Raw genomic sequence first — 13972 nt, 5'->3', positions numbered from 1 at the left:
GGGAGATCTGGGATTAGTCAGGGGTGGAATGTGACGTCAAGGCTTTGAACCTTTCCAGGGCATCAGACAGAGAACTGATTTTGCCATTTATTTTCTTCCCATCCAAGCTGCCTTATTTTTAGGATTCTAGTGACAGAAATTTGTTTTTCTTCTTTTGTGGATCCATCTACACAACTGACGTTGGGTGCTAAGTGCCAGGGCCAGCTGCATTTCAGCACACACCAGCCAGTATGAGACAGAAAGGAGAGAGGGAAGGGGTATCCAGCAGTTCCTGATACTGGAAACATACTGTCCTTTGAAGAAGGCCTTTGATTTCTCTGAACAGGGACGTTTGTCAGTGTGCCTGGCCCTTGTAGGGAATAGGTCCCCAGAAACCCCCTTTGCTGCTAATCTCCCATGATGGACAGGGAAGAGGAACCTGACCCTTCCGGCAGGGACCATTCTCCCAAGCCCTCCTCAGATTCCTCTGGAATCTGGGGAAATCCTGTTATAGTTTCAGTAAAAAGGTCAGCTCAGCCGAATCTCTCCCCTCCTGCCGTCTTTCTCCCAACCAACAAAAGGACACCTGCAACGTGGCCCGCCCTTGGAGGCGTCATACCCTCCATGGTTCCAAGGAGGATACAGGAGACCCACCAAACGTGGCCTCTGTCCTCACCAAACTTCAGGTGTAGCTGGGAAGGGCCAGGCAGCCCAGAGGAACAAGAGTCAACAGGACTCAGCAATGACGTGCTGGGCTACGCACCAGGAAGCAGTGAGAACGATGAGGCCAGGAGCAGCCGTGAGGAGGGGATTTGAATGGCCTTTGTGGAATGTGCTGGCAGAGGTCAGGGAGGGTGTTCGCAGGCAAAGCGACCTTTGTGAGCAAAGGGCATGGAGAGAAGAATGCGTCAGATGCAGCAGCAAGGGCAGGAAGAGGCCTGTCTGATAAGAGAAGAGATAGGAGATAATGAGGCTCTGAGCATGAAAGAAGCCCTTGAGCACCAGACAGAGAAGCTGGAGAGGGCAGGTCCGGGGACAGGGCTGGCTTCCTTTCTCTTTCTCCTTTCATCATGCTATTTGTCCTTGATGTTGGTGGCAGCAGCATTAATAACCCCCTTTAAGGAGCCCGGTGATGGTCCCATGCATACAGATAAGGTCCACTGCATGCATAAGGTCTCTTAAAACCACTCAAGGGTCAGAACAGGCATGTCCACAGGAATGGAAGGTCTCCCCCTCAAGGCCAAAGGCCTTCAACACAGAGCATCGCAAGGGCTTAGAAGAGGAGGAGGATGTGGCTTTCCTAGGTAAGCAGTAAGCTCACTCTCTCCAGACCTGTGCAACAAGTCCAGTTTCCCAGTGCAAATCCCGAGGTTCCTGCAGCCTCTGCCAGCAGGGATGTGGGGGCACGGGAGAGACAGGATAGGAGGACTTCCTCCAAGCATCCCCAGTCCCTAGTTTCCTCACAAGCAAAATGCCAGACCATCCCACAGTTCCCGGATCCAGCACAGCCGCTGAACCCCATCAGAAGCTCCTGCAGACCTGAAGTCAGCCATGAGAAGTGATGGGCGGGGGTAACAGGTTAAGGCAAAGGGCACTGGGCGGGAGCCAGAAAACCTGGGCTCTGGTTTCAGTCCCACTTTTGGTGGTTTCTTGAGGCAAGTCAAATGGTCTTTCTGGGCATCCATTTTCTCTACCTGCCAAAATGGTCTAAGTGCCCTTAGCCAGCACCTGAGGGCTTGTGAAAATACAGGGGGGCACTGGGCCCCTTTCCACCCTTGGTTTTGCAAATTGCATCCTCTGAGTGCGGGGAGAACAGCGGTCTCTGCCGCCACATCTGTGATTCTTTGCTGGGCTGGACTGGGACACCGAAGTGGAAGGCAGGTGTGGCTGTTCTGTGTCCACCCTCTCAGACACACAGGTAAGGGCTGCCCTCTGTGTGGGGAGCAGAGAGGGACCAGCAGAATCACCATGTCCACAGGGAGTCCAGGTTCACCACCCTGTCCTCAGCCACCCCAGGACACAACTGTGGGGAAGGAGGGGAGCTCTCAGCTTTGCAGCCCACAAAGCCATATGCTCAGGCCACGTCAGCATCCTCCCTCCCTCATTCTTCAAGTTCTAGCATAGGTGAGCTTTGAGGACCAGCAAAAAAGCTCCACACACCAGCATGGGAGGTGAGAGCACCCCATCTAAACATACCTGGAACCATCTGGGCTTGGGCACTGGCCTGGGATTACAGGCATGAGCCACTAAGCCCACCCTTCCCCAACCTTTCAAAAATTTAATCCATGATGGAATCTGGAAAGAAACCTTAAAAGAGCTATATCTAAACGATTCTGATAAAGTGGATCTCGCCCTCAGCCAGGACTGCTGAACACTTCCTTTGTCTTGAATGTTCCAGATGGGACCTTGTTTCTAGGAGTAGCTGGGACTACAGGTGTGTGCCATCATGCCCAATTGTTTGTATTTTGGTAGAGATAGGGCTCTGCCATGTTGCCCAGGCTGGTCTCAAACTCCTGGGCTTACACGTTCTTCCCACTTCGGACTCCATCATCAGAATAAAACAGAAAGAAGCGTGGGGTCCAGTTCCTCCCCTAAGCCTTGAACTAGAGAGCTGCCACTCCTTTTCCAAATGTTCAGCTAATTTTACCTCCTTATCTGATGCTCCTTCAGTTTGGGGAAGAGCCAGTTCCACGAAGGGTAAAGTTCTTTACTTGTTTCTTGCTTACTGGGGCACAGATGCTGGGGTAAGACATCGCTGAGGAATCTGAAATCCTCATGGAGGCTGGTGGAAGCTGTGACTGAGCCAGACAGGCTGCCCCTTCCAATAGCTTCCCACTTCCTTTGGCAGAGTGATTGCAAGAGGAGGTGAGGGCCAGAGCTACCACCAGAGCCCAGCAGCTGTGGGCAGCCAGACGATAGTAAAGCCTGTTCTCAAACGGTAGGAAATAGCACATGCGGAAGGAAATCTACAATCCCTCCAAGCTACTGCATTTTTCTTTTGAAGTGTTTATATATGTGTAATGAACATGTTAAAACAACAAAAAGAACTTTTTAACTTTAAAAAAAACCCTCCTGGCCAGTGCAGTGGCTCACACCTATAATCCCCTTTGGGAGGCTGTGGCGGGCAGATCACGAGGTCAGAAATAGAGACCATCCTGGCCAACATGGTGAAACCCCATCTCTACTAAAAATACAAAACTTAGCTGGGCATGGTGGTGGGCGCCTGTAATCCCAGTTACTTGGGAGGCTGAGGCAGGAGAATCGCTTGAACCCGGGAGGTGGAGGTTGCAGTGAGCCGAGATCACACCACTGCACTCCAGCCTGGGCGACAGAGCAAGACTCCATCTCAAAAAAAAAAAAAAACAAACAAACAAACAAAAAAACCCTTTCTCCTCTAATCACTTGCCTATCTCTAATGCGTTTACTAAGCTGACAATCTGCTGGTTTCTCCTGCTGCTATACCATAAAGGTTTTATCTGTGTTATTAGATGTCACTTGTGGCTGTCATTTAAGTAGCTGCCTTTTTCAGAGCAGATACCACACCACCCACTCCTGCCCACTAGATGCTCTGGCAGTTTGTGAGTGGAGGCTGTGCTGTGTTCCATGTCACTATATCTGTGAGCCCATGAAAGACATGAGACTTGACCCAGGCCCCGTAACTTGCTTCACTCAAAGCTGTGAAGGCAGTTCTCGGGGAACAGAGGGTTTCCATTCTCTGTGGTGCGTGGACTTACATACATTTGGGTTGCGGGCACAGGCTGCAGGGAGGACTTGGGGAAGAACACATGCTTTATGCAAAGCGATGCGCTTGCCCTTCCTTCCCACACCAGCTCTCCTAAGGGAACTTTAATCAGTGAGCCATACAGAAGCTGGGCAGCAAGGAGGGACAAGAAGCCAAGCTGGGTAACCGGCCCCCACGTGATCGGAAAGCTGCATGACCTATTGCAAGATGTTTGGTTGGATCCAGGACAACAATGTCGGAGTCCCAGCTCTGCCCTGGCTGGCTGGGCACCACCTCAACCTCTGTCATGCAGTTTCTCCTTCTAGGAGAGGTAGACTAGGAAGTCCCTTCAGTATATTAAAAAAAAAAAAATGATGCATCCTTTCATGCTGTGGTTCTCCAACTTGGGTGTGCATCAGAATCGCCTGGAGAGGTGGTTACAAGAGACACTGCTGTGCCCCAGCCCCAGAGTTTCAGACTCAGTAGGTTGCGGATAGGGTCTGGACATATGTGTCTCTACTTCGTTCCCTGGTGCTGCTGCTGGTCTCATAAGTCTTTCTCAATGGTGCCTTGGCAGGCTGCTCCCTGCACACAGCTTCCCTGTTCTAAAGCCCCCGTTGCTTTCTAGATGGAGCCAGCAGGAGAGAAAGATGAGCCATTGAATACAAAACACAGGAGGCCAATGAAGTGTCCCTCTCAGGTAGGAGGGACTGGGCAGGGGAGGGAACTCTTATTGAATCGAGGGCATAGGTGGGGTGGCCAAGTAAGCTTTGCTTTGAAGTGGGCCTTACCTGGGATATGAGCCCCGAGACAGTCCTGGCTCGGTTCTTCTGGGCCTACACACAGTTTTGCATATATAGTAGCCCTAATGCTTACACCTGGGGCAGGAGAGCTTTGTTGTTGAGATGGAGTCTCACTCTGTCACCCAGGCTGGAGTGCAGTGGTGCAATCTCAGCTCACTGCAACTTCCACCTCCCAGTTTCAAGCAATTCTCCTGCCTCAGCCTCCTGAATAGCTGTGATTACAGGCATGTGTCACCATGGCTGGCTAATATTTTTTTGTACTTTTAGTAGAGACGGGGTTTCACCATGTTGGCCAGGCTGGTCTCAAACACCTGACCTCGTGATCTGCCCACGTCAGCCTCCTAGAGTGCTGGGATTACACTCGTGAGCCACTGTGCCAGGCCACCATGAGAAGCTGTTTTTGCAAAACAGCAGCCCCCTCCATGCCTATGGAAGGCACAGGAACAAGCCACAGCTCACCTGGTCCCATATGCTGCCCCCACGCGTCTCCTGGGGGTCCTGGCCCTCTGTCCCAGATGCCATTTCCAGACCTGCCTCTACCTCAGAGTGGGAAAGAAGGGAGGGATGATGAGTATCTAAGAGCCTGGAGGGTGGGTCATTTTGACTACATCTTAAATATGTGTCTAATATGTAGTAGGTTTATAATTAATGTCTCCAAATAAGTGGATGAGAAAATAACTGGACATAAATGAATGGGACTCTTTCTATCATTGTTCCCAATAGTCAAGTATTTGGCTTTCTTGATGAATTAGTAAGCTTTTTGTTACTATCAACAAGAAGTATACAGTTCACCTTGTTTTCCTTTTTGCTTTGGCTGCCAAGAAGCTTAAAATTAGATTTCCTTCTCATCGAAATGTATGTACTTAGCCTGGTAGCATGAACGCCCAGGGTAAAGAGCAGGAGAGACTGGCCGTCACAACGGGAAACGCGAAAGCACTGGGAAGGGTGATGTGCGTGTTCTGCGTTGGCCAAAAGCATTGCTGGATGCTCAAGCCTGATAATTAAGGGATACAGACTTCTGGGTCACAATTCTAACATGTCACCTTTCCCTGCAGGAGAGCCCCTATTTGTTCACCTACAGGAACAGCAACTACCTGACCAGACTGCAGAAACCTGAAGGGAAGCCTGAGGTAAGGAAAGAGTTTCTGTAATTGACAAACATGCAGATAAACCAGGGGCTGCACTCCTTGCCAAGTCTTTGAAACCTATATGGTTCTTTTTTCTTCTTCTTTTTTTTCCTTGAGACAGAGTCTCACTCTGTTGCCTCATCTGGAGTACAGTGGTGTGATCTCACCTCACTGCAACCTCCACCTCCTGGGTTCAAGCAGTTCTCCTGCCTCAGCCTCCTGAGTAGCTGGAACTGTAGGCACACACCACCACGCCTGGCTATTTTTGTATTTTTGCAGTAGAGATGGTGTTTCACCACGTTGGCCAGGCTGGTCTTGAAATCCTGACCTCAAGTGATCTACCTGCCTCAGCCTCCCAAGGTGCTGGGATTATAGGCATGAGCCACCGAACCCAGCCTGGATTATCTTAAAGCAGATCAACTGACCAGATTTGCAACCTCAATACAAAACTTTCTTTCTTACTTACTTACTTAATTTATTTATTCAGAGGGGAACAGAGTCTCGTTATGTCACCCAGGCTGGAGTACAATGGCGTGATCCCAGCTCACTGCAACCTCTGCCTCCTGGGTTCAAGTGATTCTCCTGCCTCAGCCTCATGAGTAGTTGAGATTATAGGCGCGCATTACCACGCCCAACTAATTTTTTGTATTTGTAGTAGAGACGGGGTTTCACCATGTTGGCCAGGCTGGTCTCAAACTCCTGACCTCATGATCCACCCACCTTGGCCTCCCAAAGTGCTGGGATTACAGGCATGAGCCACTGCACCCGGCCATTCCATGTGGTTCTTAACGTCCTAGAACATCAGCTGCCTCTGGGCATGTGGAGGGCTGCCACAGACGGTTGAGGTTCAGTCAGGACGGGCTAGGGGAGGGCAAAGGATCCAGCATGTGACGGACTCCTGGGTGCCTGGAAGCAGGTCTCCTCCACGGTTCGTCTTCAGAGCTGCCTCTGCAACCAGCATGGGGGGGCTTTGCAGTGAGCTGCCCAGCACCTCCTGTTCCCAGTCTGTTGTGATGTAAGACAAATTCTTCTGACCCCCCGCCCCCAAATCTCTGACAAGTTCTTCTAAACTCATCTGAGAACTTCATCTGAAGAGCAAGTTAAGAAACAGCAGAGAAATGTGGTGAGATCTGGATCCAGAGAGGGTGGAGCTCAAAAGCCTTTGAGTCGGTCCACACTTGCGGGGGCGCCTGACAGGCACTCAGGCCTTGCTCACTGCTTTTCTCAGGAGTCTCCCCCGAGACTTCCCATGGAGATTAGGCAGGACACCCCGCACTCCTCTGGGGAAGCAAGGAACAGTCAAGGTCGATGTTCTTCTTTCTCAGAGAACAGAGGACTGAGGTGTGCTGAGACCAGTTTGATCCTAGTGACATCCTTGCCTCCCTATTTTATGGAAAAGGGTGAGATTTACTCCAAGTAGTGGAGGCAGAGTTGATGGCCTGGGCCTCCACCCTGAGAGACAAAGTGTGAAAGACTCTATTTATCAACTTGACTCACACTAACCTGCATAGCAATGAGGGTACACCTGACATGCAGCATGGCACAATGAGGTAAAGTAACCAGCTCTGGGTTCAAATCCAGACTCTTCCACTTATGGGTTCTGTGTCAATGAGGAAGATACTTAACTTCTCTGTGCCTTAGTTTTTTAATCTGGGAAATAATGACAGTAATAGTCCTACCTTGTGGAGTTATTGTTAATAAATTGTCATAAGTCAGTAAGTATAAAGGACTTCTAATAGAATCTAGCATATCATGAGTTCTATATAAGTATTGCTATTATTATCATCTGATAAAAGCAGTGATACATTTCTTCAGGACACATTTACTGACTGTCTGCTGTGTACCACTAGAGTATAAGCTCAGTGAGGCGGGAACTCAGGGTAGGCACCAATAACTACTTGTTGAATGAAAAAAATGGATGGATAGGTGGATGGATGGATACCAGGTATGAGAGATTAAAATGTAAATAAAAATTATGACTTGTCCCAAGGAACTCAGTCTGGTACAATAGACAAGTCAACAGGCAATTACAGCACAATGTAATAAGTGCTGTGATGCTTGTTTTTATGGGGTATTCTCGGAGCACAGAGGAAGAGAAACTAGCTCAGATAGGAGAAAGTTGAAAAAGGCATTCCAAAGGAAACCCATGACCTCAGTCTTTAAGGGTGACTAAGCCTGAGGCAGATGAACGGAAGGAAGGGTGAGCAAATGGAAGGGAGGAAAGGGAAAGGGGAGAGGTAACTACTTGGGCAAAGGCCTGGGCGCAGGTAAATATGGAGACTTGGGGCAAGGGCTGGTAGTTTAGAATGTTTAGAGGCCTCTTAGGCCATGCTAGGGAGATTGGACTTTTTGCCGAAGTTAATACAGAGTAGTAACTTATTTGTTCAACTAGCAAATATTTGTTGAGCATCTTCTATGCCAGGCACTGTTCTAGGCTCTGGGAACACAATAATAAACAACACAGATAATCCCTTCATCACTCAGACCTTGGGCAGAGGAGTGACACATCAGATCATGCTGAGAATGACTGCTCTGGACAGATTCAGAAGGGTGGGGAGCAAGTCTGGGGGAGAGATGGCCATGATGCTGGTGAATCATTGCAGTATCCTGGAAAGAATCAGCAAAGGCCTGACCTTTGGCGGAGGCGGAGGCTCTGGAGAGGAGGGAACAGATTTGGGAGCACTTGGAAAAGTTGTGGACAATTGGCTGTGAGTGTGGAAGGAGAGGGAGAAATCTTAAAAGATATCAACGTTTTACTTTATCTTAAATGATATTTTCCAAAATAGAGGCCTTGCTTCTCACCCATTTCCAATTTAGCAAAATCCATTTTCCTTATTTCCCTGTGTCTCATTTCAGGTAAGAGAAGGAACGGAAATCAGATGTGCTGACAGGGAACCCTCCGATACAGTTCCCACCTCAGGTACACAGCTTGCATCCAGTGACTTTCAAATTCATTTGAGGCCTGAAATCAGCCAAGTAAGGGGCTTTCCACTTAATCTGAAATACTCCTGAGCGGTTTCTCGGGGACAACGAAAACACCTCTGTATGTGTATTTGTAAGGTCATGTCCGTGTTTGATTACTCTTTAACTAAAACATGCTAACATCATTATCAGAAGGCATTTATTGAGCAGCCACGCTGTACCAGGCCATGTTCCACAGAGAACCCGATGATGGTTGTGTGAGTTGTCATGTCCCTGCCTTGAAGCCTTGATGAGTGAATTTGTTTTCCAAAAGAGCAAAACTACCTTTAAGCAGAAAGCAAAAATAGCCAGTCCACAGTCCCTGTCTGAATTGCGTGCAGAATCACTCACAAACAGAATGCACTCGAACACCACGCAGAGCAGGAAAGCATCTTATGAACATGCCATCTTCACTGCCTCTCAGTTTTTCTAAAATGTCTGTTGCTGGGCCATAAAAATGAGACCCATGGGACATTCCAGGCAGTCATCAGCAACCTTCCCAAAGACAGTCTGCCTGAGGGCTGTACCTTTTCCTCCAGGCAAGGCAGCTTGCAGGTGATAGCTATGGGCTTGCAACCTTGGGAAGTTATGGCCATTTGGAGACCTGAGTGACTCAAAACAACAGTCCAGGCACATCTGTAGCAGTGCTGTAGATTCCCATGCTTGGTCCTAAAGGGGGACTCATATGTGCATTTATTTGTTCATTTATTTACTCATTTGTATATTAGAGGATTGTCAAATGCCTCCTTGCATTCTAATTGATCTATTGTCTCTCATGGCCTCAGGACTATCAAAAAGACAGAAAGTTAAGTTTGGGGATGTCATAGTGCCTAGCAAGAATCTTCACGGGATGCAAATCTTTGTAGTCAGATTGTCTCCTTGTGCTGAGCATCAGGAGAGCAAATAAATGCTTGGCTGCCCTTCACACATGCCGCAGCTCTCCACACTTCGAGTAAGCCACGTGACTAGCAGGGAAGTTAAAAATATCCCAACCAAAACCTTGGCATGTAACGGACTCTTGTTCTAAGTTGCAGAAGAATGGAATAGGGATATAGATCTTACATATACACATTAAGTCTCTATTTCCCCCCATACATGGTGACAAGTCATTCATATTAGTTTACTAGCAGAACGTTATCAGCGGAAATAAATTATCAGCTTTATACGTGGACCCCCTTCATAGTAAACACCCTTACTCAAAAATAGGTAGATTAGGTATAGATATGGATAAATAGATGTGTGTTTATATAGATAGATATAGATAGATGTGTGCGTGTGGTTTTTTTTTTTTTTGTTTTTTTGAGACAGAGTTTGCTCTCGTTGCCTGGGCTGGAGTGCAATGGCATGATCTCAGCTCACTGCAACCTCCGCCTCCCGGGTTCAAGCGATTCTCCTGCCTCAGCTCCTGAGTAGCTAGGATTACAGGCATGTGCCACCATGCCTGGCTAATTTTGTATTTTTAGTAGAAACAGGGTTTCTTTACATTGGTCAGGCTGGCCTCGAACTCCCAACCTCAGGTGATCCACCTGCCTCAGCCTCCCAAAGTTCTGGGATTACAGGTATGAGCCACCGCGCCCAGCTGATAGATGTGTGTTTTTATAGATGCAGATAAATAGATGTATGTATATATAGGTGTATGTCTACAGACATACAGAGAGAAAGAGAACATTTTTTTGAGACAGGGTCTCACTCTGTTGCCCAGGCTGGAGAACAGTGACATGATCATGGCTCACTGCAACCTCAACCTCCTGGGCTTAAGTGATCCTCCTGCCTCAGCCTCCCAAGCAGGTGGGACTATAGGTATGTGCCACCACACCTGACTTTTTTTTTTTTTTTAAAGATAGGGTCTTACTGTTGCCCAGGCTGGTCCTAAACTCTCAAGCTCAGGAGATCCTCCAGCGCTGGGATTACAGGCATAAACCAGCTCATCTGATCTAGAGAGAACATCTGAATGTTTTCCTAGCCACACACATTTACAGCAAAGTAATATCCATTCCCTTTCTAATCTTATCATTCTGAAAGAATGCTTCCTAAAGCATTTTATAATCTGTCTAGATGATGGTTCTGTCATGGCAGTGATAACCAGCCAACCCATTAGAGCATATCTCAGTACCTAAAAGCTAGGTAAAATGTAAACCTCTTCCTTACTCCCTGACCCTGAAGGTTATTGTGTTTATCAGCACTTGAAGATTAAAGATCAAGAAATCTCAAGGCCTTAAGATCTGAGATACTCTGGTGATAGGAGCCACTTATATAATAACAAGATGGGTAGACTTAGGCTCCCCCATCTAACCATGGTGGGCCTGGGACCCAAACACTCTCTCTCCCCCTGGGTTCAGCACTCAGAGATGTACTTCTGAGTCTCACCTGGAAAGTGTCATTCAGAAAAATGGCCGCCGTTAACTGACCAATAGTAAAAAATGCATTTCATTCTCATGCCAGTGATCTTTTTTTTTTTTTTTTTTTTTTTTTTCTGAGACAGAGTTTTGCTCTGTCACCCAGGCTGGAGTGCAGTGGTGTGATCTTGGCTCACTGAAACCTCCGCTGCACTCCCCCCAACCCCCGGTACAATTGATTCTCCTGCCTCAGCCTCCCAATTAGCTGGGATTCTGGGTGCCTGCCATCATGCCTGGCTAATTTTTGTGTTTTTAGTAGAGACGGGATTTTGCCATGTTGGCCAGGCTGGTCTTGAACTCCTGACCTCAGGTAACCCACCTGCTTTGACCCCCAAAGTGCTGGGATTACAGGCGTGAGCCACCACGCCCGGCCATGTGCCAGTGATCTTGATTGAACATGCTAACCATCCCTGTGACTGATGAGGTAGGCAAAAAGACTCAGCACAGGTCCATATGATTATTTTCCTTTGATATTAATAATATATTTCTGGTGAGGTCATCCACTCTCCTGGAGATCATGTTTCTAATGAAAATAATCTGACATATGTCTCATAATAGCAGCTCATCTTATCTTTATACCTCCAGTGACTCAAGCACATGGTAGAAGCCCAATAAATGTTCGCTGAACTAATCAAATGCGTATTTCTAAATCATCAGATCAACAATCCCTAGGATTGTAAAAGATACTGAAAAATCAACTAGACCAAAATGCCTTTCATTAAAACAATTTTTCACTAAGAATATCTTTTACAATAACTGGCCTTCAAAGTTACTTTCCTTTCTTTTTTTTTTTTTTTTTTCTTGTTCGAGATCTCACCGGGTTCCCCAGGCGCAATCTCAGCTCACTGCAGCCTTGACCTCCGTGGCTCAAAGATCCTCCCACTTTAGCCTCCCAAGTAGCTGGGATTATAGGCCCATGCCACCATGCCCAGCTAATTTTGTTTATTTTTCGAAGAGACGGCATCTCACTATGTTGCCCAGGCTGGTCTTGAACTCCTGGGCTCAAATGATCCTCCCACCTCAGCCTCCCAAAGTGCTGAGATTATAGGCATAAGCTACCATGCTGGTCCAAAACCTTCTTTATAGTCTCATTTTCGAGTGCTTCTCCAATCTGACCACGGATACATGGATCTAATCATCATTAAAAGTGATGTTTCAAAACGGGACACTACCTGTCATCAGCAGACCATGGCCCTGGCGACTCGGGTGCCTCATTTTGAGTGCACTTCAGAGTTCCTGAGTGAGGTGCTTTATCCACTGACCTACGAGGCCTTGGGATGAGATGCATAGAGTTAATGTAGGTGATATTTTATAACCAATTGGTATTGGGTAGCTGACAAAAACTAAAAACTTGGAACATTTTCCTCCTTGTCAGTGCATACATGCAATTTGCCATGTGCTCCTTCCTGTGGACTTTACAACTCTGTAAACACTCACATCAAGTTCTGTTGCTAGATGGCCCGCTCCCTAACATAGTTAGCATAACCAAGAAAAATATGTTGGACCTATTAGTTGGCTTAGGATTTTCCCATTGAGAAAAGGAGTCACTTTTTGCAAATAAAAGAGTGACAGTGAGGAATCAGAGGGGACATGGCTTATTGACTTTCTGATGAAGGTGGCTATCTCAATTGCGAATTCCACACAGTGGGAAAAATTCAGAGCTTTTGCAAGTAGGGATCCACAAAGCTAATTACATGCTGCTGTCACCAATAGTATAAACCAGATCAGTTCATTCATTTATTTTAAGCCATCAATTCCTTGCTAAGTCTCTGATGTCATTGGTTTGACCCATTTGGCTAAAATTAGCTCTTCAAAAGCCAATATGAAAAATGGCCAGGTTACAGCACTGGGTGGTCATTCACTAGGGGTATCACGTCATCATGAGCCAGCAGTGCACTGTTCACTGTAGGTCCTGAGGCTGTTACTCGGGGGTCTTGTGACTTGACCTACCTTGTCGTTAGGAAGGTCAATAACAGCCCTCTGGAAAATGACAGCCTGCTTGTCTCTGGGCACAATCAGCCTACTGAGCAAGTTCAGACTCCCCCAAGACACTTAGAGGAGTGTTTCCCTGCCCTATGGCTTTCATCATCTAAAACTTTGAGATCTGTAAAGTCCCTGTCACAGTCACTTAGCCTTTAATTCCAGCTAACACATTTATTGAGCTCCCACACGCAAGGCATACATTGGTTCATATAAAGTCACACTGAAGACCCCAAAGGCAAAACATGGTTCCAGTCTTGAGGCAGCTGCTTACCACCGTTGTGGAAGTCTTTACATAAGTCCCTAAAATCAGACGGCAAATAGGTTGGGCGACAGATGGTGACAATGGAGAGAAAGTACGTTTTTCAGATTAGGGCCCCACGTGGTTTATGTTGCTGGGTTACACAAGACAAAGAACCAGCACCCCAAGCCTGTCTCTTGGGTTCAACCTTCGTGGACAGTGGGCAGTGTCCCCATTCTATAGTCTAATGTGCAATTTCCTTGCTATTCATGATACTTCATCATGGCTTGGATGGCCTTCAGATAAGAGGCTCCCTCTGTGGAAATCGTGATGAGTTAATGATGTGTTTATCAACTTCTCTCAAGGTGGTGGACAATTTGTACCAGATAATGTTTAGTTAATCAGTCCACACAAATTTAATCTTATCACTAAATAGTTTTTTTCCAGGAAGAGCAACTGCTAAAGTGCTTTGCTGTAATTCTAAGCTGTGTTTGTCATTAATGATGACATTAACAAACCTCAAATCAAGGTCTATGGAAAATTAGGCCAATGAAATGTGATGTGCTCTATCTTAACAATAAAATCCCAGATTAAGTCAACTCCTCCCACCTAGGCTTGCTTCATCTGGTTTATTACTGTATCTCTTACTGAGACTCCTTCAGAATGGCCAAGTAGAGAACCACCCCCAGCACAATCAACCAGTCTATCACATGAGGTCAGGCGGGTTCAGGATGGTATGACCATAGACCAATCAGTCTATCTAC

General features: G+C 47.1%; 1 protein-coding gene and 1 long non-coding RNA gene across 6 annotated transcripts in view; one reads left to right on the top strand and one right to left on the bottom strand.

The window, feature by feature from the left end:
• PLB1 (phospholipase B1) overlaps window positions 1-13972 on the top strand; it is a 154025-nt gene that overhangs the window by 50434 nt on the left and 89619 nt on the right. For all 5 annotated transcript variants that reach the window (XM_054245111.2, XM_054245110.2, XM_078349616.1 and 2 more), the window contains 3 exons: window positions 4329-4400; window positions 5559-5633; window positions 8487-8550. In XM_054245111.2, coding sequence (XP_054101086.1) covers window positions 4329-4400; window positions 5559-5633; window positions 8487-8550 — 211 coding nt within the window. The remainder of the gene's footprint in view (window positions 1-4328; window positions 4401-5558; window positions 5634-8486; window positions 8551-13972) is intronic.
• The window catches only part of LOC118147368 (uncharacterized), a 49673-nt gene that overhangs the window by 8810 nt on the left and 26891 nt on the right, over window positions 1-13972 (bottom strand). The gene's annotated exons all lie outside the window — the stretch shown is intronic.

This window comes from Callithrix jacchus, chromosome 14, assembly GCF_049354715.1.
Source record: "Callithrix jacchus isolate 240 chromosome 14, calJac240_pri, whole genome shotgun sequence".
NCBI lineage: Eukaryota > Metazoa > Chordata > Mammalia > Primates > Cebidae > Callithrix > Callithrix jacchus.
Note: the sequence above shows the minus strand (reverse complement) of the source record. Positions and strands in the feature narration are given on the sequence as shown.